Source organism: Brachyhypopomus gauderio, chromosome 6 (genome assembly GCF_052324685.1).
Source record: "Brachyhypopomus gauderio isolate BG-103 chromosome 6, BGAUD_0.2, whole genome shotgun sequence".
Taxonomy (NCBI): domain Eukaryota; kingdom Metazoa; phylum Chordata; class Actinopteri; order Gymnotiformes; family Hypopomidae; genus Brachyhypopomus; species Brachyhypopomus gauderio.
In genome coordinates this window covers 22,957,477-22,984,250 of record NC_135216.1, presented here as the reverse complement: position 1 = coordinate 22,984,250, position 26,774 = coordinate 22,957,477, and the positions used below count along the sequence as shown (strand labels likewise).

General features: G+C 46.0%; 1 protein-coding gene across 1 annotated transcript; it reads right to left on the bottom strand.

Annotated features, from left to right (window-relative positions):
• Window positions 1-6,810: 6,810 nt before the first annotated feature.
• On the bottom strand, window positions 6,811-11,658 carry cited4a (Cbp/p300-interacting transactivator, with Glu/Asp-rich carboxy-terminal domain, 4a). The gene is given in 3 exon segments (XM_077009741.1): window positions 6,811-9,583; window positions 9,586-10,047; window positions 11,497-11,658. Coding segments are annotated over 2 exon segments (711 nt in total). The 5' UTR covers window positions 10,031-10,047; window positions 11,497-11,658; the 3' UTR covers window positions 6,811-9,317.
• Window positions 11,659-26,774: the final 15,116 nt, after the last annotated feature.

Genomic DNA, 26,774 nt, shown 5'->3' with positions numbered 1-26,774 from the left:
CGCACACAAGCACGCATGCGCAGCAAACACACACTTCTGTTTTTTAGCCATGTACATCGCTGATTAATTCCTGACTGACTAACCGCCCTCTGACTAAGGAGGTATTTTAATCTCCCAGTCGTTTTTGTTTCGAGGCGAAGGGATTGCGTAAGACACAGATCGACCGAGAACATCTGGAATTGTTCCTGCACAAATGAATCCTGATTTTAAAAAGTGTTAATCACACTCATTCACCGCCGCAGCGCCGAGAATATTGGCAGCGGCACTCGCGCTATACCCACCATGCTTTTGACCTCCCATTAATATTTCCTCCGCAGAATCTTCTGGTCATTTCTCCATACCCAAATATCCTCAGAATGGGACCAGTTTGAAGGAAGATTGTTTAAGAACGTGATAAAATATCTTTTGAGAATGTTCACGGTTCACCGCTTCGCTGAGCAGGGTTATGTCAGCCAAGCTCCAGCTCAGTGTTTGTGTGTAGCTACTTAGGAAGTTCGGACCCAGCTCCAGATCTTGTTTTCAGAATGATACGTGTACTCCCATGTACATGAAACAGCTCGTTTAAAGTCCATCTGGCACAGTAAAGTGAATTTTGGGTCATGTGGAGGTTCCTGTAGCGTTAGGAATCACTCGGAAGGCCAAACTTGCCTCTCAAATCTCCCCTCTGACCTTCCTAGATTGGAAACACATCTGCCATTTTAATTCAAGGTTAATTACACAGTAATGTCAAATTTTGTCTATAATAAAGCTTTTTAAACTGTTCTCTAATGAGCTATTCATCGTCATCACTACTTAGTTTGGCTTTTCTCTTAAGCACAAAGTTAAATCCTCTTTAAAAATATCACTGACGTCATAAATACTATTAATGGAAAACTAAAATGATTTTTTTGGGCAATATGCAAAGTTTAAGCCCAACCCACACAAGAAGGAATGCCTCGCACGCAAACAATTAGACCACCCAAAATGTCACATAAATGTACATTTCAAATGTCTGAAAATGCCCCCCTGACTTAAAGGATCAAGCGGTTTATAGTTTGTGTGATTTCTCCTGCCGTGTCTCCGGTCCCCACACGCCTGTCTGATGTGTGTGCGCACGCGCTGACCCGCCTGCACTAGCAGAGAGACTCACATGTTGTCTTTGATGGCCACTGCTTCAACTTCACAAGTCCTCAGCCCAGACCCATGGAACAGGAGAGATCAGAACAGAAGGGGGGATGGGCACCTTCATCAGAGAGAGAGAGAGAGAGGGGGGGGGGGGGAGGGAGAGAGAGGTAGAGAGAGAGGAGGGAAAGAAGAAAGAGAGAGAAGGAAGAGAGAGAGTGGGAAAGAGAGAGAGAGGGGGAGATAGCGAAGGATGAGAGAGAGTGGGAAAAGAGAGAGAGGGAGATAGGGAAGAAGAGAGAGAGTGGGAAAGAGAGAGAGAGGGAGAGAGAGTTGGAAAGAGAGAGAGAGAGGGAGAGAGAGTGAGAAAGAGAGAGAGAGAGAGGGAGAGAGAGTGGGAAAGAGAGAGAGAGGGAGAGAGAGTGGGAAAGAGAGAGAGAGAGAGAGAGAGAGAGAGAGAGAGAGGGAGAGAGAGTGGGAAAGAGAGAGAGAGGGAGAGAGAGAGAGAGAGAGAGGGAGAGAGAGAGAGAGAGAGAGAGGGGAGAGAGAGAGAGAGAGAGAGAGAGGGAGAGAGAGAGAGTCCTTTGGGATGCAGATTGTTGTTGAGGCCTGAAGACAGTTGGGGGAGGGAAATTTGTCTGTGCGTGCGAATGTGTACGTGTGTGTGTGTGTGTGTGTGTACATGTGGGTGTTTGTGTGGGTGGGAGTGTGTGTGTGTGTGTGGTGTGTGTGTGTACATGTGGGTGTTTTGTGTGGGTGGGAGTGTGTGTGTGTGTGTGTGTGTGTGTGTGTTTGTGTGTGTGCATTTGTGTGTGTGTATGTGTGTGTGTGTGTGTGTGTGTGTGTGTGTGTATGTGCATTTGTGTGTGTGTATGTGTGTGTGTGTGTGTGTGTGTACATGTGGATGTTTGTGTGTGTGTATGTGCATTTGTGTGTGTGTGTGTGTGTGTGTGTGTGTGTGTGTGTGTGTGTGTGTGTGGTGTGTGTACGTACATGTGGATGTTGTGTGTGTGTGTGTGTGTGTGTGTGTGTGTGTTGTGTGTGTGTGTGTGTGTACGTGCGCGTGCATGTGTGTGTGTGCACTACAGAGGGAGCACTAGAGAGAATAGAAGAGCACACCGGTGCTGACGCATGTCCGACCCATTGTGGGCCTGTGACGTGAGGACAGCCATGCAAATCATGGAAACACTGAAGAGGTGAAGTCCAGCCTCCCCGCCCCAGCCGAGCGTGTCCTCTCCCGCCCCACCACAGGCAGCCAGGGGGGGAGGGGAGCCAGCCTGCACTGCTCCACTTACACTGGCACCAGGCAAAAAAACCCCTAAAGCTGCACTAGCACCCGGGGAACGTGAAGAGATGTCAGCAGGGGCCACACCTCAGCCCTGTCTGCATTTGGGCTCCAACCCGATTCCCCGGAACGAGAGCGGCTGTATTCCTCCGTGCTCCCCGTGTGTGTGTGTGGGGGGCGACTCCTGTCACACCGTGTGCGCCAGCCCGTCCCATTGGTGTGGAAGGACAATATTACATTGCCACAGATAAAACACATAGATCACATCGGTTTGTATATGACATTATTTTGTAGGGAAAAATGTAGTCAATCATTCATAATATGTCTGTGACATGCCACTGCACTGTGTTTAATGTGTAATGTAAATGATTTATGCCCCGGCTGTGTGTACGGTGTATCTGTGTACAATGTGTAAGACGTAGCGACTGCTTGGCCCAGTTCTCAAATGTAGGCTATGAAGCACAATGCAAGTGATCACAGTAATGTTGAAGAGACGAACCTGTTGACTTCTTCTTATGGTTTTGAGCAGGAAGGATTTTCCAGAGGGAAGTCTGGTAAGTTCTGACATGGTGGCAGTTCTCGTTAACATGCTAGGATTTATCCAACCATATATCCTTACAGATACCATCATCAACGTCCAGAAGATCATGGAAAGTAGGTTGTGGGCTTTATTGAACTGGAGCTAAACTGTACAGGGGGCGTGACGTCATGAAGATGTACTGAATGGGGAGTTGTACTGAACAAGCTGTACTGAATTGGAGCTGTACTGAATTGGAGCTGTACTGAAGAACATGGGGCGTGAATGTACTGAACAGGCTAGCAGTTCTTTTCTGCAGATGGATTGCTGCGTTTTTTCATGATGATGCACCCATCTAGATACGATGAGTGTTAGAAATGACATTGCCCATGAAACTGATGGGTTTTGATACAGGGACATATTTAAAGACATTTAAAGACCTGTCATGTGCGCTGCTTTAATGGACTGTGTGTTTGTATGAGGGGCACACAGATCGTGAGACAAAGCAACAAACACTTTGTTTCACGATCTCAGAGCCACATGATACACATGCCGATGACGATGGAAAACCAATGGAAAGAGAAAAGATGGAAAGAGAAATATTAGTATTAGTATTAATATTAGTATTCAGCCATTTATTATTATGAAGAAAGGTGTGTAAATATGTTAATTAATGTAATTGACGAAAGCGTTTGAAATATAAACAAAGGTGTGAGGACAAATGTTAAATAAAGAAAACATTAGTTAAGACTGACGTCACACAAGAGATCATCAACACACAAGAGAAGACTTTATATTATGAATAATGAAGACTTAAATAAGTCTTTAGTTTTATGAAGACTTAATGTACACTGAATATAATGTGCTCCTTTATTAATGCATTTTCTGTAATTATCTTCTAACTAACTTCAATAATTGCACTGTGTGCTCTACAATTGGTTGAATACAAGCACATTTACAGTGCAATTTAGGGCTTCAAGCCACAGTGCTTGTCTATACTCATTAGAGAAAAGAGAGAGAGAGAGAGGAGAGAGAGAGAGAGAGAGAGAGAGAGAGAGAGAGAGAGAGAGAGAGAGAGAGAGAGAGAGAGATGGCATGTTTCAAGGACTCTGTTAGCATTCTAGGAGGCGAGTGGCTGTTGAAGTCGTGGTCTTAGACGTTCTAATTCACGAACCTCAATCTCAACTCCTGAAGTTCCACACTAGTATGAAAGGGCAAAACAACGCAAATCAGTAAAAAGGATCAATCACATTAACCAAGCTGGTTTTCAGGCGATTGTGACTTACCAGTATCCCTCTACATATTAGCAGTTGTTCACTGTTAATTTTACTGAGATTTCTCCCAAAGGGGTAGAGGGTCAGGGTGGTGGGACGAGCAATGTTATATAAAACCAAAGTCCTTTCAGTGATAATCCTGACGTAACCTAACGCAATACCTTCAAAATCTGTCTTTTTTCTTTTGTACTATTCTCCTAAAAAAATAAAGCATGCATTTATACAAGATCTAATAAAAATGCATTGTTGTGTTTATCTTACATTACCTAACAAATGTACATTGTATTTTAAGTGCAACTCTATTTAAATTATTAGCAATTGATTTATAAATGTTTTGCAGAGGTATGGCAAAGTAAATAGCATTGCTTGCTTTAAGAGCAAATTCATATATCTTGTCTATATTTAGACTATATTAAAGGTATTTGTCTGTTTTTGGTCAGTTGATGATATTCCTTTAATCCAATTCAAACTTTTTTTTCTCAGTTTATCGACCCATTTGCACCTATTTACATGCAGGTGCTCTTCCAGAGAAACAGAAGCCTGCAATAAGACAAAGACAAAGAGCTGAAAGCACAGAGAAAAGACTCATAACCCAAAGACGGTTTTTTTTTCATTATTATTCTGTGCAAAAATGTAACTTAGGGCGAAGTCATAATTCAAGAGCACTGTCAGTGCAAGCAACCTGCTTGGTTTATATAACACAGAGGGAAAGAGGGATTTCCCAGGAAGCCAACAGGTTCTGTAAATGCATGTTCTTCTAAGAACATGGCCACTTGCAAGGCTGAGACCCTGTTACGAATCTGTCACCTCACTAGTGTTCTGGTGAAATGGAATAGTGTGGTTTTACAAACAGTTGGGGTAATAGAATAAGCCGTTGCAGTGGTTATATAAGGCAACTGATAATCCATTGACATAGATCAGGTACGTGTATGCATGGCTGCTGCTAAAATACTAATCAAATTAGGACATGATCAACGACCTCTCGTGTGGCCCTGCCTCTTTTTATGAATATCAGGGCTTGCGAGAAATTCTCAGCGAGCAACAATGCAGTGAAGTTATCAGGGAGATATCTGTATATTCAAGGGCATATATCACGCGTCTGCGTCTGTCTGAAGCAGTAGATGTGATGTCAGCTTGCATTTAAGCCTTCAGCAGAGATGCCTGAAATGTGTGTAATGATTGCAATGTCACTTCTGTGCCTCATAGTTGTGTTGTCACCTGTCTGTGCAGGCCTATCAGTAAAGGAGAATGGCACAGACATGGTGAGTCAACAGAGAGAGAGGGAGAGAGAAGGAGGGAGAGAGGGAGGGAGAGAGAGGGAGAGAGGTGGGGGGAGGGTGGATGGCTGTCTAAGAGACAGGGTGGGTCAGAGTTGCGTCTCAAAGTGGAGCAGACAAGGAGAGAATGTAGCCGCTGACTCCTCACAGACGTCACACAGCACGCGCCCTGGCTGACTCTGGGCAGCCTGGCTCAGGGAAATATCACACCAAAAACATTGTTTTGCGAGTTGTAGGCACACCGAGCATAACATTTAGGTGTATAAGGAAAGAGAGGGAGTCTTATATTTGCCAACACACACCCTTGAATTGATTACTGAGCCCAGAGGAACACACTCTTAGAGAAGGAAGCAACTGAATTTTCTTTCTTCTATCCTGAGATCTTTATGCATGAATATGTTTTTAATATCTAACACTGAGTCTTTAACAAGCCGGATTTGCACAATACCTTATAAACACTAGGAAGCAGAATTGTTTAGGGTTCATTCCCACGGCTGGGCTAAACAATATATGATATGTGGTGGTGTTTCTTGTTGCTGAAGGAGAAACATGATTAGCACAGATACTCTGCTCTCAGACATGGATTAGTGTTATGGCTACACAAGCACCAGGGTATAAGAACACTAATCAAAAGTCTTTAAACATATGCTCTCACATGCACTATACAATTTCATGTCCTTAAGCTATTATACAGACATGCTATTGAACGGCTAGACTGTCTCCCTCAGATATGGTCATTCTGCACTGATTGTGATTTCCACCAGGGAGTATTACTAAAATTTTGACTAACATATTTTGTTTGTGGACAAGCAAATCAGGGAGAATCATAAACATGTGTTATCCCACCTGCCATTTCCAGATCAAACTTGTTTATGGATTTAGGGCTGCTCAAGATACAGCCTGTTGACCCTCAGGCAAGACAGTCACAGCTGTCTGTGTGGGAGTCGGTAGGATTAGATCACCCAGCATGAGCACATCCATTTCTGGGGAGGTAGGGGGTGGGGCTGACACCTGAACACCATTATAGGCAAGAACACAGTTCCTCAAGTGAAGCCCCCCCCCCCCCCCCCCGACTAGAAATGGTCCAGCCACAAATAACTAAATAAAGTGTCAATTTCTCCTGTGACAATTATACTTTGGCTAAGAGATATTTTACATAGTGTAACTTTTTTTTTATAGCTGAACAATTTCTGGTAGGATGATTTGTGTCATGGCTACATAGTGCAGTTGGATATATGGGCGCATGAACTAAATTTGAGGTGTACACAATATAGAGAATACACACACTCTGAGGTGTGCTCCCATGACCTGGGGCACCTTGGGAACAGTGCAGAAACGCAATTACACTCATGTTGCTTCATTAAATAAATATTTTATTATCAGTGAAAATAAATACATTTTCTTAAGATAGAATCAACATTAAAAAAAGCATTTCTGGGAGCGAGTTTACAGGAAAAAAAAATGTAGCCAAATATGTGAGGTTGCACATACAATTCCTCTCGTATAACACGACGTCTAGAGCAAACCTGCAGGTGTACATTCTAAATGGGTCCCTGGAGAGGCGATGTCACTTTAACAATTATGGCAGCGAGAAATCCTGCTTGTGGCTTTGGCTAAAGACTTGGATATATGGAAAGAGGACCTGTGTCCCTCGTTTCATACAAATATTACCCATTTACTCTCCCAACCGTAAACAGTGCAGCTTCACTAGTGTGTTGGGCTGTTATGCGTGCAAAAGCAGCCATCATTCATCATTTAAACATGTCTACAGGATTCTCAATGATATTCTTATTAGGTTATTTTAGAGCCATTTGAACCACCCCCTCTCTCTCGAATGTTGAATAACTTACAAAAGTGGGAGTCTGAGAACAGGATATGACCCCCATGCTGTTTTTTTGCCCTTGCGTATCTTTTTGGTTCCTGTCGTTGCTGTCAGAGGCCTGGTGGCGGCCAGAGCTATTCCCCTGAGCTGGATGGGTTAAGAAGGGAATGGAGCACAGTTCTAGTCAAACACATTAACCCAGTAGAACAGCCAGCCCTGATGTTCCCATCTCCGGCCCAACCCCCTTACGGAGAGAACAGCTAACTCCACTTCTCCGTCACAGGAAATATCCCACCCTCACGTCAGCGCAAACGCCTTTCCCAAACTCTTAGCTACTAACAGTGCAATAATGGACAAATGAATATATCCCTTTTGTAATTACCAGGGCCGTTGGGGAGAACGGGAATGCTGACCTCAATTAAGGAGGAGACATGAGTTTAATTTAAATCTAATCAGTGGTCAACCTGCAATGTAAGCATAGCCTATATACAGAAACACAGAGGGAGAAAGGGGGGGGGGGGGGGGGGGGGGGGTCTCCCAGCCATTTTGTGCTAGCCCATAGGTCCGAAAGTCTAGAACGAGATCAACCAAGCAGGTGGCGATTGTTTCAAAAGAAAATTTAACGAATGACATTCAGGTTAATCCAGACGGAGATGGCAACAGAAAAGTATTGACACGTTATGCTGTCCTCACCTACTTAGTGGCTTGCTACAAGATATCACTCAGCAATGTGGCTGAAAGGACACTGATTACACAGTGGCACTGTATTGTCAAACTCAAGTTATTCACAGTACGGTGACATTCTAAATACATCTACTGACCATATATGACCACAACATACATTTCAAATAGAGATCCTGACGTCAAAAAGGAACTGATGTGTTGGGTGTAAAGTTTCTGGTTCCACTTTTCTTAGAATTACATGAAAAGTGGAGCGAGGCTTGAATATTTGTCCACTTAATCAAAGTACCAGTATCGGTGCTCTGCGAAATGTATTAGGCTGGATTAAGGCGGTCCTGGAGCTCTGAGCTGGACAGCCGGGAGGAAGGAGAGACTCAGCCGTTAGCGAAAGAAGCTAATAGGACATTCCAGTGGTTTCAGAGCTGTTTCTCACTATTCCTGTATGCGTAAGGAGACAGCCTATGGTGAACGCTCCACACACAAGCACCACACACTTCATTTGGTTTCGTTCAGCTCAAGCCGTTGCAACACAAGCATTAAAACTATGCCGACTGGGACAATCGTGTTTCTTATGCTAACGACAGCCGTCCTAATAAACATAACAAATTTTATTAGAGAAAACGGTCAGATGAACAGTGCAGCACTGAACAAAACAACATTTTATGCACAGCTCTTCAATTCCACCAATACTTTAGCCTTTCAAAATGGTGGATTTGGAGGGATGGAAGAATAAACTGAACCGGTTTTGAAGTACCAGCCTTCAATGCACACACAATACGTATTTAAATGTTTATTCTGGTCATGAGTCCCTAGTTTGAGGTTGTATGGGATAATGCCAATTATTTTGTCATTTGAGTTAAAAAACATCTACCTTCTGATAGTTTGGAAGTCACAAATAAGTATTTTTTTTTTCTAAACGCCATTGAATGTGAGTGACTTCATGAAGGCTAAGCAGTCAATGCACTATTCTAAAGAGGGCTCTTTTCCCATGAGTGAGGTTACATTCAACCCTGGTTTGACTGAGCTATATCGTCGGCCCAAAGGACCAATAGAAAAATAACAGGGACTGCACCTCAGAAAGCCACAGTTAAAAAGGATACACGCGGGGCTCAGCTCTTAAAAGAGTGGTAGAGAGAGGGAAGAAACCCTTCCTCCATCCCAGTTCATTTGACAACAAACAGGTCAGGTCAGAGTGTATTAAGATATATATATATATATATATAGCATGACTTCACAAACAATTAAAGTCACTTGGGACCAGAAAGACTGGCTTCTCTTGTGATGTCCTCAGCATTGTGTAAGCAACCAAACCTTCAGTGACTTGGGCAGTTATGAAGCGAAAGCACTTCAGACCGACTGCTCAACAGCTGACTGTGCTGGGCTGCTGCTTGCACACAAAGTCCGCGAAGAAGTCGAATTCATTTTGACCCAGAAAGAGCTCAGGCAGTTCCTGCACGCGGTCCAAGCCCAGCTCTAGCACCAGTGACGTGAGGACCTCCTCGTCGATCAGGTCCATGTCCATGCTGCCGAGGCCCAGCGCCGGCGCGCACATGCCCGTCTGCATGCCGGGCAGCTGCATGGGGCCCGCCCGGTACTGGCCCGAGCCACCCATGTGGTGCCCGTTGCCCCGCCGTGCCCCAGTGGCATGCCGTGGTACTGCGTGTTGAGTTTCTGCAGGTGCATGCTGGCCATGAGCTGCTGCGAGGCGCTCAGGCCGCCGCCCATGTACTGCTGCGGGTGTTGCTGATTGGCCGGGTGCATGTGATGCTGCACGTGCGGGTGCTGTGGCGTCTGCTGGCTGTACATCATGCTCGCCGCCTGCATCTGGTGGTGGTGCGCGCCACCCATTTGCCCGCCGACGTGCCCGTTCATCACGGGGCCCATTGCGGGCCGCTGCCTCATCCCGACCTCCATGGAAACGTGTGGGACCCGGCTGTAGTGTGGAAGCTGACCGTTGGGCATGCCACGCATGGCGGCCTGGTGCTGTGGGAGGCCGTTCATCCCCATGCGGTAACCGTGCAGGCCCCCGCCGGCAGAGCCGTGAGTCATGGGCATCATCATGTGGTCAGCCATGGCTTTGGGGAGCGAAGCTGTGGAGATACGAAATGAATGTCAGCACCCAACAACACCATTGACAAAAAATAAGCACCTAGCCAGTTGACTGGGGCGATTGTTTACCACCCCAACCCCATAAAATACTTAAATGCAAATGTGTTCTTTGGAATGCTTCTCCTGTTTACACTCCCCCTGTCAGCATTATGCATTATGTGAAAACACTTCATTTGCATTACGACTACACTTTTTTTTTGACACTGGCACAATCTGTATAAATAAATCCATTTCTGAAAGGGAATGTAAACTTCGTGTAAAAATCGCTTGCCATTTCTCAACCCCTATAAACCACTGTAAACGCGCCGCTGACAGAGACAAAGCCTAGGTGTGAGAGAGCCTGAACGCTCGGCACAGAAACAATGCGGTCAGGAGCAGAATGAAGCCTGTGGGAGCATCAAAACAAACATCAGCCAGATCCCCAGACAAAGTGCTCAGCAAACAAAGCCCCCATACAGACACCGAGCGGAGATGTGCAGCTCTGATCTAACGTCAAAATAAAAGACTAACCGGATGATGACACCAGTCCTCTGCAGAAAAATCGTTTAGTGGTTTGATTTTAAGTTGAACAAATATATATAATAATGATCAAATACGGCGTAATATATAATCTTTTTACATCACTCCAATCAGGTGAGAAAATGAGTTTATTACATTATACAACCGCTGACAAATCCGAGTGTCCAGTACCAAATACAGTCAAAAGATCTAAACTAGCAATTCTGTCTAAACTGTTCTGAATCCTTTACTGTGAATATACTTAATAGGTTATAGGAATTTGACCAAAGCAGGTGTAAAGCGAACGACTACAGTATCCGATTCATAATCCACGCTGGCTGTCAGTGATGTGGGCAGGAGGCGCTCGGGGGTCTTTGCGGAGCGTCCAACCTCCCTGTGAGGTTCATCATCAAAAACAAAGAATCTCTCCCCTCTCCACCAAGACGAAGCTCTGTATCTAGTCTTTAGCTTTCTCTTTTAACAGCTGCCAGAAACTTCATTTAAATGTCAAACGGACGTCTAGTACGTTGAATAATCTTATCTAGAGAAAAGTTAAAAGTGTTTGCTATGCTGGCAGTGCAGTTTTTAAACGTGTTTGGTACATTTCTCTTCGAACACATCGCTTTGCAGATGTTGGTTTTAAATATTTGAATCAATGCGCATACATCCTTGGGATACACGTCCCTGTGTTCACTAAGAGATTCAATGTCTGAAGACAAAACAGCACTTAGGAGGCATCGCCTTATATTTACCATCCGTACACAAAAGCGCTAAACTTGAAAGTGGCTTCAGCGATAAAGCTCTTAATATCTTAAGAGCTGCATTACAAAACTGGATAAAACAGACACGCTCCCGAGATAACGCACATGAACAATGGACTCTATGCCCTTTTCAGATGATCATATATAGTGATCTCTATAAAATATACTTACCGGTATATATTCTTGTTGTTTTAAAAGACTGTCCTACCGCTGCCGAATTGTTATATCCAACGGAGTTTCTATAAAATGTGTCTAGAGCACGTAGTCCAGGGACGTCCACCGATCACTTGCTCCTCGTCAATCCCTGATAGGGTAGATTGCTTTCTGGGTCAACTCAGGGATTATATAGCGTCTCCTGAGCGCCAGGGATCGAAGCAAAGACGGGGGGGCGGAGCTAAAGGCCTCCTCCTCTTCTTTGTTGTGATTGGCCCTTGCTCTAATCACCGTGCAAAGAAAGCGATATTCGCGTGATGTACGTGCGTTTCCCCAGAAACTCTTCAGCGCGTTTCCAAACGCAGCTAGTGAAGTTGTATTGCTTATGTTAAAGCATATACATTCTACATGGAGTATTCTTTATAGCGTTCATGGAGGTCACCCATGCAAATGGCTTTGGAGTTAATGATAGTTATTTTAACAGAGTAGTAATTTAGCAGAAATGAGAATGCTGTTTGTCCAATCAGACCTTTTTTAAATCATTGACTCGTGTAGACATAGACACGTGATACCAAATGTCAAGTTAACGAGTAGTTTCCTATATGGTGACAACTTGATGACAATTTTACAAATATAAATCTATATATTTTCCTCTTGTGTTTTTTTGAGAAGGGGGGTGTCTGTCAGAGCTCTGGTCTGGTCTTTAGCCTTCCATCATGTAAATGCCTTGTTTACCATTAGAAAAGGAGAAACAGACAGAAGCCATGCGTATGTATGGAGGGAGAGTACTCTGAGGGGGAGAAGCCTGCCGGCACCAAGCATGTGCTAACGACACTGTGGCAGCCATACTGCTTTTCAATATGGCAACATGTGTGTGCACACATGCACACGCACGAGACAAGAGGCCAAATCTCCTGACTGAGCCAAATACCTCTGTTTACTTATACTCTAGAGGAATGTAGAGAGCCATCTCTCTCTCTCTCTCTCTCTCTCTCTCTCTCTCTCTCTCTCTCTCTCTCCTATCTCTCTCTCTCTCTCTCTCTCTCACACACACACACACACACACATACACACACACTGTGCCACAAGAGCTCATTGTGCCTGGTTTATGCTTCAAGCAGTCTATGCAGTAAAAGGGCAGATAGTTCAGGTCATCTCCCCTCAAAATACATTTGTCATCATGATATGGCAATTCATGGCTTATACACACACAAACTGTTTCCAATTTTACAACACTTAATAGATGGCTCTCTGTTGCCAAAGTGCTTTTTAGCATAGATGTAGTGATGGCTGCAGTAGTGTGTGTCCCTTTGCCAAGAATGGAGGATATTTTATTCTAACTTTGTACACCACTGTTCAGGTACTCAGTATTAAACCAGAGTTGTATAATCCAGGTTCAGAAAGTAAAAGTCCTCACCAGGATTTTGCTCAAGCTTGCTAGATTTTCTAATTAGTGCAATCCAGGTAAAGTTAGTGGAATCAACACAATCCAGGAAGCCTGAGCAAATTCCTGGTGAGGACTTTTACTTTCTGAACCTGGGTTATAAAACTCTGGTATTAAAGCCTGTTTCTGGATCCTCAGAATGTGTCAATTGTGGACAGAAACTTAAATGGACCAGGACTAATGTAACACCAGAAGATAAATTTAGCCTGCCTCTCTTTCTCAATCTGTATCCCCTGCTCACCTCAGAAGACTGTTGTCACCACTATGGCCCATTTACAACTATATACATTCATTCAGCCATGCTAATGCAAGAATCAGGCTTTTTAATTACTGTTTCATGGTTTAAACAAAGAGCAGCCTACCCCATTCACACCTCATAACCCCCACCTCATAACCCCCACCTCCACCAACTCCTCCACACTATTTCCACTGTATCCATTTTCAATGGCTCTGTCACAACATGGGTAATACAGTTTTGGCCTACAGAGTTATGGGCCAGGACAAACGAAGAACCGTGCTGACAGTAATTACAGACAGCTGGGCTGGCCTCTGCCTCGCCGTGGCCCCGCCCCCATCCCTATTGCTGCGTGCGGACTAGATTGGTATGAAAGGTCATTGGGATAAATTGTCTCTTGAATTGAAGCAAGAGCCATCAGCCTCGACACGGCGACAGAGCGGATGATCCACGGTGGTTTCGGGGGAAGACGCGTACGAGAGCGCTCAGACCCGTGGAGGTGTGTGTGGGGAGGGGGTGGGGGGTACAGGTTCTGTCTCCGTGTGCTTTGCGCTGAACATTTCAGCGGTGTGTGTTTTGGCCTTGCTTTTGCGCCCCTGGGTCACCCTCCCGGGTCACCCTCCCGGGTCACCCTCCCGCCCCTCACTTCGATCCCCAAATGGTACAGCTTTGGACTGGGAAGAGTCAGGGATTCATACATCAGTATTTTCTTAAACAGACCCTTGAAGTGTGTACTCATATTACAATATGGAAATGTAGTGCTGAATAGCAAACTGATGCATATCACATTAATTAAATGTCACCTTCGCTTCACTTTCTACCAGGTGTACCACTTGCAATTTCTAACCATATATATTTATTCTTAAATATACTGTATATATAAACATATATCATGATATTTATCATGACACATTCAGTGGAGTCTTGAATGTAAAGATGAATATTGTATTAAGTCAGCAATTGGTACTGCACACACACACACACACACACACACACACACACACACACACACACACACACACACACACACACACACACACCAGCATGCAGTATCTCCTCAGCATGACTGCATTGTCAGCTGTGTTTAAAGGCCCCTCCCTTTCTCCTCCCCCTCTTTTCTCTCCTCTCCTGTTTATCGGCAGTAGGGAGGGGCCACCTACCTGTTATTCCAGGTAACCTGTGTGTGTGGGTGTGTGTGAGTGTGTGTGTGTGTGTGTGTGTGTGTGTGTTGTGTGTGTGTGTGTGTGTGTGTGTGTGTGTGTGCCTGCATGTGTCTACTTGGGTGTGAAATATAGAGATGATGATAGAGACTGTGGGGGCAGGAACACGATCGGAGTAGGAGGGAGAAGCAGCAGAGGAAGGCCTCCATGTCGTGTTGTCCAGCCCTGTTGTGCTTCACTAGCTTCATTTGGCGGTCATTAACCCTCCTCCATCCTGCCGTCTCTGCAAGGCCGGCCTTCAAAGTCCAGCCAGAGAACCGGATCCAGCCAGATCGCTGACCTGACACTTAACGCTCAGCTCCCAACTATTTTACACCGCAGTGCCATCTCGCTGTGATGCTCTCACTGGAGGTTACCACAGTTCACTCACACAGTACGAAGGCACACGGGCAGTGTCGCTCTGTCTGTGGTCATGGGGCTCGAGGGACTATTATGATACTCCAGAAACATCTTCTCATCTATGATAACGAGGCCAGCTGACCACGCCAGGGTGGTGCACCGTCGAGCCAACGAGCCGCTGAAAATGCTCGCAGATGTCCGGGAAACGAGCGCTTGCGAACTGCGCACTGCCTCATGTGAGTGCGCACTTGCAAAACCTCAGAGCCGACCACCCTAACCCGGGGTCAAGATACGACTATGGGATCCCCACGTCAGACCGTCCTGTGGTTGCTACGGCGAGCCTCCTCCTAGCTCTACACGCCAGGATCCCATTAGCTATTCATAGTGCTCGAGGAATGTGGTTGCCCCACCCCGTCGTTTGTTTGCACACTCATTCACTCACTCACTCACTCACTCACACTTGGGCTGCTCCTTTGGAAGAGTGGTAGAGAGGACTGGTGGAGGTGGGGGTGGGTTGTAAACTCCCATTCCAGTGTCATAGAGGCTAGAGGACCCTGCTGAGCCAGGATCTGGCTAAGATTAGTGTTTGTTTGCTTCAGTTGTTTTGTTATGGCGTTTCTCCTCATCACCGGTTATGCGCAATATAAGTCAGAAAGCTGCATATGCACAAGTGTGTTATTTTAATTGTTGACAGTAAAAAAAAAGAAAGACATAACCTTTTATTTACATCTAAACTTTCTGATAGTTAGACTTAGGTCACCAAGCCTGTGTTTGGTTAGGACCCGTCAGAAGATTTATTTATGATAAAAAAAACAATATGATTCATTTATTGTTTATCTCTCTCTCTCTCTCTCCTCTCTCTCTCTCTCTCACACACACACACCACACACACACACACACACACAGTTATACCTCCAGTTATAAAAGAAAAACATTTCATGATACTGTATTGGAGAATACTACATAATACGTAAATGCCTAGACCTTAGGCTGTATTCCAAAAGGCATACTGAATAATAATTATGTAATGCTTGTGGACAATAATAGTATGCGGTATTCATTATGTGACTAGCATACCAAAGATACCCGAATGACATACCACTTTAGCCAATGGTACTACATCCCACAATGCAACTCGGCATTTCCGAGTGTTCCTTCCAAAAAAATATAAATTAGTGACTCCGAATTCAACTGATAGTAGAATAAGTCGACATATTGTCATCTAAATTCTGCACGAGATGTACAGCTACACTAGCTGTAATTCTTGTTTTTGCAACAATAATCACAGATTGCGAGAAGCAATTTAGCTAGTTAACTGGCAGCTAACAAGCTGAAAGTTATTCAGGTTATGTGCCTCGGGTTTAATCAGCAGGTGAAGTCTGAAAACTTTCTAAGTAGCAACTTTATAACTTTTTCTTCCTACAAACAGCGCCCTAGCCCTCTGGTAACTTTACCAGCGCGAGGACTAAGCTCACGAGACTGTGGTACGCGTAGTGGTAAATGTCTTAATAAATATTGAACTCAGTAGAATACAGTCAGTAGCCTATATACTACTGTAGTGGAACGAATTAAGTGTTAATTAAGGTTAAAAAAATATTAACTAATATAATTTCTGGTCCATGTTCATAGGTTGAATGAATAGCCTACAACCAATAAAAATAAGTTTCAAAAACTGAGTAAACATTGTGGTAAAAACAAGGAAATAAGGTTAAAAAGCACGAAAGCGAATCGAAAGTGAAGTAATCCTGCACATTTGGCAGTGGTTTCTGTAGGTCGTTCAAAACTTCATAAACACACTGTAAACATGCTGCACTTTACGTGAAGGAGGCCACACTATCCATAGTACTGATCGCGCTTACATTTTAATGTAGCATTTGAATGGATACGGCCGAGCTGGGTCAGGAATTCTCCTACTCCAAACTCAGTCAGGCCCTTTAAGGATGCTGGACTCTAAACTGAACTCCGTCACTCATTTCACCATTTAATTGCGACATATCTAAACTCACCAAGACGCAGGAACAGAAAGCTGACAGGCTTCCCTTTATTAATACAGATACAACAAAACACTGAGTAAATTCTGGGAAACTCTAAACGAGACGAAAATACGTATCTGGTTTCTGTTTCTGGACTGTTTCGTTAAACTGTTAAAATTTCATCCCTGAGAAGTAAACTTTTCAAATTCGTGACACTATGTGCTGACGGTGACAAATGAGCTCTGGAGCGTACACACATGCACGCCTGAGAAATACAATTTGCATAACCTGCTTTCACACTTGCCTAAGGGCGCAGCGGCGGGATAAGACCGTAGTCCAGTGAGCTTAGCTATAGCCTACGTGTTTCTAGGTTTGTGTGAAAACCAGATAGTCTATCCACTGATCAGCTTTTGCCAGCAAATCAGTACAGCCTACAATTGATCCACAATGTCCTCCTTAATTAAGGACCTATAAGCTATTTCTGCAGGTGTGTTTGTAGCAGTACTATTAAAATGACATTTTAATAGTAATAAATCGACGAGCTCAACATATTTATGTAAAGGAACACTTTTTAGCAAATATATAGCAAATATAAACGGACACACGTTTTATGTCATTATGTCATTGACGTAGGTCTAATTTCATAGTGCCTCTTTTAATCGAGTTCACGCTGTGTAATAGCAGCAGGAAGGATCCCAGCTCCATGTTTAATATAGCGCACTGAGCGGACATTCTGGGAGCTCTGCGCGGCACCGCCAGCGCGGACACGAGCGTCTTCAAAACAATGAAGAGTGCTACAGGTCACATGCTTCGGTTAGCGCGCCAGAGCGCGTGAATCATAGGCAGAGAGCTGCTCACTTTCAGAGACAAAAAGGGAGAGTGAGAAGTGAGCAAGAAGTGACAAGAGAATTAAAGTAGCAGAGAGACAGGAAGAAGAGAAAGCTGAGACAACGAAAAACAGGAAGAATGAGGGAGGTGAACATAGAAATTGATTTTGGTTAGTTGTTTTACACCTATGTTTTGAACATGTAGTTTTAATAAAGTTAATCAAAATGAGAAAGTGGAAGATCTCCAGACGCTGATTCAAAGTGTGTGTGTGTGTGTGTGTGTGTGTGTGTGTGTGTGTGTGTGTGTGTGTGTGTGTGTGTGTGTGTGTGTGTGTGTGTGTGTGTGTGTATTCCACTTCCTGCAGCTTCTGATAGAGAGATAGAGTGACGTGGGAGAGGAGGAGAGGGGGTAGGACACTGGTGTGGCACCTCTGTGGAAGGGGGAAGGTTGGTGTAAGATTTTAGGAGACTTGAAAGGACAGATAAATAATAAAAGTAACAGGAGTACAATAAACAATCAACAAATCCTGCAGAGAGACTGGAACCATGCCAGTGTCTCTTAGAACCCTCTGACATCTACCAGCACCAAATGTGCTGCATGTACACACACACACACACACACACACACACACACACACACACACACACACACACACACACACACACACACACACACACACACACACACAAACTCATGTTCATGTGCAAATACTCATGCACATATATACACATGCACATTTACACATGTTCACACACACAAGCACAGACACAGTTGTTCATGTGCAAACACACAAACATAGACGTGCACATTTACACATGTTCAAGTAAACAAACACACAGATACACACACAGACACACACACACACAGACACACACACACAGACACACACACACACACACAGAGACACACACACACACACACACACACACACACACACACACACACTCTCAGCACACCTGCTGTGTTTTGGTTTCCTCCCCCAAGCCTTGCCCTGTTTCCTTCTGCTGCTGGAGAAAGAGCCGTTAGACCACCACTTCTCTCTCTCTCTCTCTCTCTCCCTCTCTATAAGCAAACTTTCTCTTCTTTTCTTCCCTTTCACACACACACACACACACGTGCACACACACTCGCACACCCATCCCCCCACCCCGTATGGCGCAACATGCTTGGCAACCTGAGATGTTCTTCTTCAGCCGAAGAGCCAAATCAGCTCGTGTTGCCGGTCTGAACTGCAGGAAGGCCCTCATCACGGCCTCACAAGCTACCAACCACTTACTGCTGATTAGAGCTTCTCCTCATCTCCACCTCCCCTGTGCCTGGGGCTGAGAGTCCCCACTAACACCTCCCTGCCCGCTCCACCAAACACTCATTAGTATCATCTACTCCACGTTCTCACTCTATTTCTGGCGTTTTGTTTTCCCCACGCTGACAGTCTCTGGTGGTGGTGTGGGGGGGTTCTCCATCCCCCTGGGTGAAGGAGCGCTCCATAAATGCAGGCGCCGCCGTGTCCCGGGCCCCACGCTTGCCCTGTCTAGGCGGGCGGGAAGGGAACCGGGCCCCCCGCCACCGGTGCCCCCGGCGCTGGGCAGGCCTGTGGGCGTCCAGCTGGAGGACGGCCCGTGTTCACACCCGGGACTAACAGACGGAGTGGGCGATGTCTGTTGGGAATGGCAGCGGGCGTGTGTCGTCGTGACGCGGCTACGTTAGGTCAGAGTCGTTTTATTGGTGAATTAAGGTGTTGTGCCAAGCATGTGGCTGGGACTTCTGTCAGGAGGCACGATGAGCTTTGCACATTTAAGCAACACTTGTGCAGTAAACGTTAACTGTCGTGGGTTTTTTTTTCCACTAAACATTAAATGTCTGTCATTGCAGACCAGAATGTCTGTCATTACACCACCAGGCAAGTGTACCAGCGGTGCCCTAGCTGAGAGTTATAGTCAATCGCTATATCCCCAAACCTTGGAATTTTCAAAATGGAAACATAATAAGTGTGAACAGACTTTTGTGAGTATTGTCATTGTACTTGTTTAGCTGGTGTCACAACTTATAGAACGATGAGGCACAGCAATATGGTGTAAATGAGGAAATACTCTCTGGGGAGTGTATTGAATGTGCTATGCTTCATGTCTGGCATTTGAGTGGAATTTCACAAAGGGATGTTTCTTTTGAGTGTTCAGTGACTCATGAAACCATACACACATATTCAACACCATATACATTGTGTTGTTAATAATGAGAATGGTGGCGTGATACATGATGTAAATGATAAACTTTAAAATCACAGGTGGAGAGACAACTGTGAGACTTGCCCAAGATGACGGGGGTCCAATGTTCAACCCAAGGCAAAACCAGGTCTCTCTCTCTCTCTCTCTCTCTCTCTCCTCTCTCTCTCTCTCTCTCTCTCTCTCTCTGTGTCTCCCCTCCTCCCCCCGCTGAGTCACCGTGACCACACTGCTGCTTAGGAACAGTCGGCTTCACAACAGCGTCTCCATGGCGACCCCAGGGGGATGGGGGGAGGGAGGGTCATAGTCTGCTTGGAATGTCCTGAAGGTATAGAGGGAAGTCAAGCTGAAGGAGCCATGGCTACCTCCCAGGCCTTTGTCCGGACTGGCTGCTTCTGGGTTCATTGTCACCATCCTCTACCCAACCCCCACCACACACCATTAATCACAATGTCTTTAGTGCCACTGAATTAGAGGTTTGCTAAAGTTGCCCTCTGGAAAACATGCCTCCTTTTCCTGCCGAATGCACACGAGAACTCCGCATTGTAAAAAAAAAAAACCACCACATTGGTGGTTGGAGTAGAAGCCACTGGAGATGGTGGAGTGGAAACACAGACTTGAGGATGCGGGGTGGCCGCTGCACGGGGACGGTGAGGGGAAATCGGCTAGCACCGACGGCTAGCACCGACGGCTAGCACCGACGGCTAGCACCGACGCTGCCTCCACGTTTGGATCAGTGGCAAGCAGGAAAGCTGCAGGAAGTTGCAGGAAGTTGCAGGGTGACGCATACCCCCCCCCCAGCCCACTCTTTCAGCATGTTTCTCGTGGTATGGGTTTATTGTCAAAGTATCCCAAACAGGCTTAACCATTTTTAAATGATAACCGTTTGGCTGGCAGGGCCACTTCCTGTTGCGGGTAAACCTGGGAACGTTCCCAACCAACACCAGCAATACGTTCCCATGCTTTTCGCCAGTGTTTTTTAACCTAGACGGCCCACATTTTTGCTCTGCCCCAGCATCAAACACGCCTGAACCAAGCCCTTAAGATCACCGAATACCTGGCAGAGGCGTGCTGGGAACAGGGTTGGAACAAATATGTGGACTGGCAGGCGGGGGTCCCCAGGACTGGGTCAGGAGAGCGTCCTTGTCATTCGCAGCTTTCATTAGAAGCACGGCTTTGTTTACTTGACCACACGTAGATAAGAGCCTGAGATCAGCGCCTGCGTTGAACAGTATCACCATCCCGCTACGCAGGGCTGTTTGTTGGAAACGTACGTCTGCACTTCAGCAGTGTTCCATGGATTGAATCATATGTGCCAGTGTCTCTGCTCTTTGCCAGAATGTTCCATTCACTCCACGTCTCACACCAGCTAGCAGTGCCGTCGTCTTCTCCTCTTTTGTTTTTAAGCTCTGAGCCAGACAAATTGCTGACTCAATCCAGAAAGATTTTAATAGAACGTCCCCTGTGCTCAAATAAGGGTGTGACTACTTGAGACCTAATAATTCATGGCCTGGTTTGGTGGCAGATCACAAGTCCTGGTGTGAGTGTAGCGTTTCGATAGTTACAGTGTTTGTGCATGTGTGTGCAGGTTGGAATATAAATGCTATAAAAAAAGAGATATGACTCAAGTGGGCCATGTGATTCAGACAAAACAACCTCTGACCTCTCTTCCAAGTGCAATGGGTTCTCGAGGCTCAGTTTGGCTGAGCAGGTTAAGGAATCTGTGGCTAATTTTCCCCATGCATGATTACCTTTGTGATCCACACGTCGTGATGCAACGGGTTTCAACAGCATTGAACAGGGAAGGGGCAGAGCGAGTCACAAACGTAAGCATATGTTCTGACCTAATTTCCCAGCCACTTTGAGATGTAACTTGTTTCCCAAGACCTTAGTATATCTGTTGAATGGGTTTGGAGTGGGAGGCGATGACTAATTGATCTAAATTTAACTGTACCTGGAGCTATCATGCCTGAGCTTGTTTGAAACGTTTAAGATCAAACAAAGCGCAGCCCCGAATTTGTTTTAACAGTGCACGCTAGAATCACAATGTACATCTCCAAAATGCATGCGAGTGTGATTTCTTTCTCTCTCTCTCCCTATGTCTCTCTCCCTATGTCTCTCTCCCTATGTCTCTCTCCCTATGTCTCTTCTCCCTATCTGTCTCTCTCCCTATGTCTCTCTCCCTATCTGTCTCTCTCCCTATGTCTCTCTCCCTATATCTCTCTCCCTATCTGTCTCTCTCCCTATGTCTCTTTCCCTATGTCTCTCTCCCTATGTCTCTCTCCCTATGTCTCTCTCCCTATCTGTCTCTCTCCCTATGTCTCTCTCCCTATGTCTCTCTCCCTCTTGCTCGCTCTCTCCCCACGTTGTAGCTGTTGTCTTTCAATATGGACAAGGTGGGGGAGGAGGCATTTGGAGAAGAGGCGCTCTCTCTCTCCTCTCTCTCTCTCTCTCACACACACACACACACACACACACACACACAACACACACACAACACACACACATGCACTCACTCACTGCCTGTGAAAGAGGAAGACTGAGCAACCGATTGACTAACAAATGTGCTGTTCATTACATAGCAACAATATATAATATAAGACCCCACCCCCATAGAGTTGTAGTTACACAATATCTTCTAAATGCAATGCCCAGGTTGAACAAACTCAACACTGTTTTTGGATGATGAATGTCCTCCAAACTCTAACCTTTGTAGGTCACATGCATGTGAGTAGTGTCTGGTGTAGCACTATGACCATATAGTCACAGTGTGTATAGTTAAATAAAGCTCATTCTTAGTGTCCTCTCTCTCTCTCTCTCTCTCTCTCTCTCTCTCTCTCATCTCTCTCTCTCTCTCTCTCTCTCTCTCCCCCACCCCTCTATCTCTCTCCCCTCTCTCTCCCTGCCTTTTTCTCTCTCCCTCCCCTCTCTTTCTCCCCCTCCCTCTCTCTCTCTCTCTCTCTCTCACTCTCTCTCTCTCTCCTCTCTCTCTCTCTCTCCTCTCTCTCTCTCTCTCTCTCTCTCTCTCTCCTCTCTCTCCTCTCTCTCTCTCTCTCACCCTCCTGCCATCCCTGGAAGCCTGAGAGGTCCTGCTGGTTGTCTCCAGAGTGGCCCAACGTTGCACTGCGGTGAGAGAGGAGGCGGCCGGCCGGTTCTCTCCGTCTCCAAGGTCTCCTTAGACGGCCTCACAGGGACCACAACGAGTGGTGTTGGGATTACGATAACACCAACGCAGCCCCGGCAATAACACGCAGGGGAATTTTTTACTTACTCTCATGCTGTAACTGCTCAGTTTGAGTGATTTTAGCAATGCGAGTGACAAATAGCTGTCACCCTGGATCACACCCACCAGCACTGTGGAACGTATGACTGTGTAAACATTTGTCTCACAGCAGAGGTCTTTAGCCCCATACCTCAAACCAAAACTACAGATCCCACTTCCAGTCTGGGCTTCTGTAGCATACCAGTTAATATAAATGATTAGCTCTTTTGTCCTAACACCTGACTCTTCGGTAAAGGGAGGGTGAGAATTTGCAGATCCTGGACTTTGAGGGCCAATATTTGAATACATCTGTGCTTTGACAAATGAACCACTGGTGACTGCAAAATCCAGGACTGGATTGTGGATTCAAGGTCAAGAGTAAGGGCAAGAAAATCTCAAACGGCCCATGACAAACCATGTCATGTCTCTCCACAGTCCAGCCGAGCACAGCTTGGTGACCTCTAGTCACAAGTGTCTGCATGTGTCTCACACAAAGCTGATTTCTGCGTGGGCAGGATGTGACTGGTCTTCCCATGACTGGCAGGCTTTGCGTGTCCCACACCAAAGAAGCCATGTCAGACGGACGTGTCGGACTTGTGTCATGGATAACAGGGAAGTGACTGAAGCCTCCCCCTCCCCCTCCTCTTCTCCCTCCTCTTCCCCCTCCCCCTCCTCCAACGGAGAGGGAGAACACAGTGAAGGAGGAGCAGACAGGAGTAGGAGGGGTCTCAGGACATAGTGACACAGGAAGTGGCTACCGCAGGCTGGTCACAACAATGAGCTTATTCCATTCAAAATGTCGCTCTGAAACAAAGGCAAAAGCTGAGAGGAGGAATATGTTTGTGATTCAGATTTTACAGTACTTATTATAGAATCTGTAATGTTTTTATTTCCACTTTTATTTTATTATTCTTTGATATTCCTAAACTTAGTAACCCTAGCTTTGGTAATGCACATGTAATCTGATTTGTCATGCCAATAAAGCAACCGAACCGAATTGTGATCTGAAAATGTGATCCATTTTCCAAGAAAGACTCAGGCAACACTGACACTAGCGTGTGGCCCTTCTGACAAGTCTGCGTGGGTCAGGCAGTTCCAGGAACTGTAATGTTATGCAAGAACAGCATGTACATGTTAGACTATGATTTGATGGGGCACTGTCTCTTTTGACTGTGGCAGACCAGTGCTGGGTCCCTGAGGGCAAAACAGACACACACATACACTCACACACACACACACACACACACACACACACACACACACAACACACACACACACACGTACAGAGCTTCTATGGCTTAAGCTCACTTCACAACCCATAATCAGGCACTATGCTTTTCCACATCCTCTCCTCTAATCCTATAGACTGATCAGAGAGAGAGAGAGAGAGAGGTGGTGGGGGGGGGGGGGCGCAGAGAGAGAGAGAGAGAGAGAGAGAGAGAGAGAGAGAGCAGCATTATTTTAGTCGAAGGACATAGGTTACAGTTTCTGTCAGAATGATGTGACAGCAGGTGAGGAGTCCCATGCAGCATGCGTCCTGATTGGATTGATTAGCCAGCGATGCTGCAGACACTCCAGCTAATGAGTTCTTCCTTTATGTAAGGATTGGGATCCGTGCCACACTCTACCCCTTTTCAGGAAGGTGTCATTAACTGCTAATCATACATCAGGAGGTGCTTCATAACTCGTTAGCAGCCGTTATGAGCCCCGATGTTAAATGGTGATCGCCTGTCTTCGTGCACGAAGAGGAAATGCCACGAACCCACTCATTAGCGAGGAGGGGAGGACTGCTTTCACAATGTTTCAGGCATTGCATATCCATTTTAACATCGTGCTGATAGCTTCGAAAGCTAATGTGTCCACCGTAAATACGGGTGCGTGCAATGCCGACGTGACGAAGGTTCTCGTGACCACACTGACGCTTGGGAGTGACAACTCTGAGTGCAGTTCTACTGGTTTTGTGTCCAAATATTCCAGACAGACACGTTTTCTAAGAAGTAAGGTGTATGTGGCTTGTGTGTTTATGTGTGTGTGCCCGAGTGTTTTTGAACACACGACTGAACACACGACTCTCTCTCTCTCTCTCCACCAGCAAACAGGCCGGGCGGGCGTCACCGCGGACAGTCGATTATGTAAGTGGTTATCCAATCAGAGCGCGGTACCGTCCACCGCGTCCCTGGCAAACCGCTGTTTGTTTGCATAGCAGATAGCTCTGCTCTGCATAAAACACAAGCAGACGGGCTTTCGTTAAGGATGCTGGTGTGCATTCTAAGAATGAGCTTTATATAACTACTCATGCAGCCAGACTCGCTGTGGCCCTGCGGTGAGAGCCACAACCGGCAGCAAAGAGCATGTGGGCTGCTCAGTGAGGTGTGGTCCACAGTGATGGGCGAGCAAAGAGATCTCAGGTGCTGAGATTTTACCCCACAACAGTCATTAATCAGGGGCCAGCACAAATGGACCACTGTCACGCCGTTGCCACTGGTCTTATTGGTTTGTTTGTTGTGTTTTCAACGTGTTGGTTCTGGCTTCTAGCGGTGCCATTGGCCGAGCCGGCGTGCGTGGTGGCGGCGTGCCGATGAGAGCGGAGCGTTTCAGATCTCCACGGGCAATCGGCTCTGGGAGTGCAGCCAATCACTGGGTAGAGAGCGGGGTGGCACTGTGCCCACCGAGCGAGGAAGAGGAGGAAGAGGAAGGCGCGCGAGTGGGAGGGAGCACCCGCCGGCCGTGGCCGAGCCTCCACCGGATACGGGCGCGGACTCTCGCGCCAATGCAAGAGGGCACAAAGACCACACACACGAACACTCCATACAGACACCGTACAGAAGGACAAAAAAGCGACGTCAGGACTCACTCCACCTGCCGACATTTAAAACCCCCGCATCAGTTCACACGTACGCTGACACATGTCTATATATGATTGATTTATGAATGTTATGGATCATGTACAAATATGCATGAGAAAAACAAGACTTTTAACTAAATGTTTGTCTCTGCATGTAGCTGTTGTTGGGTAACTGTTGGGTAACTGTTGTGCACCCACTTCAACACGGTCTGTGTAATCCCTCATGCTAGCAATGTGGTAAGCAAGGGTCACTGTCATTGTGTATTAATGGCTGTGTGTTTGTGTGTGTGTGTGTGTGTGTGTGTGTGTGTGTGTGTGTGTGCACGCATGCATGGTGTATGTGTGCAGACAGTTGTGTGTGCATGCATGTCAATGTGCCTGTGAACGTGTTTGTCCACGATTGCCATAGCTCTCGGGTTCCTGTTTCTTGAGCCCATCCGATTAGGTATGTTTAACTCCTCCCCTGCTCGAGCTTATCAGAGGTCCGCAGAGGCCAGCGTGGAAGTGTTGCGCGCGACTCAGCTCACGCGCGAGCAGACGCGCTCACTAAAACTCCCCAATCAGTCTCGCATGAACGGCTCTTACTGGTACTCGGAATAAATGCCAGCTGCCTAAATAGTTCGGAGAAGTGTCGACGGCGTTGTGCAGATACGTTTTGCATATATATTCGACTGTGCGGCTTTTAACGCTATAATGTGTTCAGTCGCGCAGATGCACAAGTTAGCTTAAAAATATACTGCTTGAATTATACGAAGAGTCACCCAAATGCATTTATAGTGCAAATAGTGCATGAAAAGTGCATGAAAGCTATTAATCAAGGTCGTTTCTGGCCTTTGTGTCAACGTGCAGTCAGTAATTAAAAGCAATATGGAGATTTGAGATCTGGCTTGTGGACGGTAAGATACTACAAAGAAGAATTCAACACAAA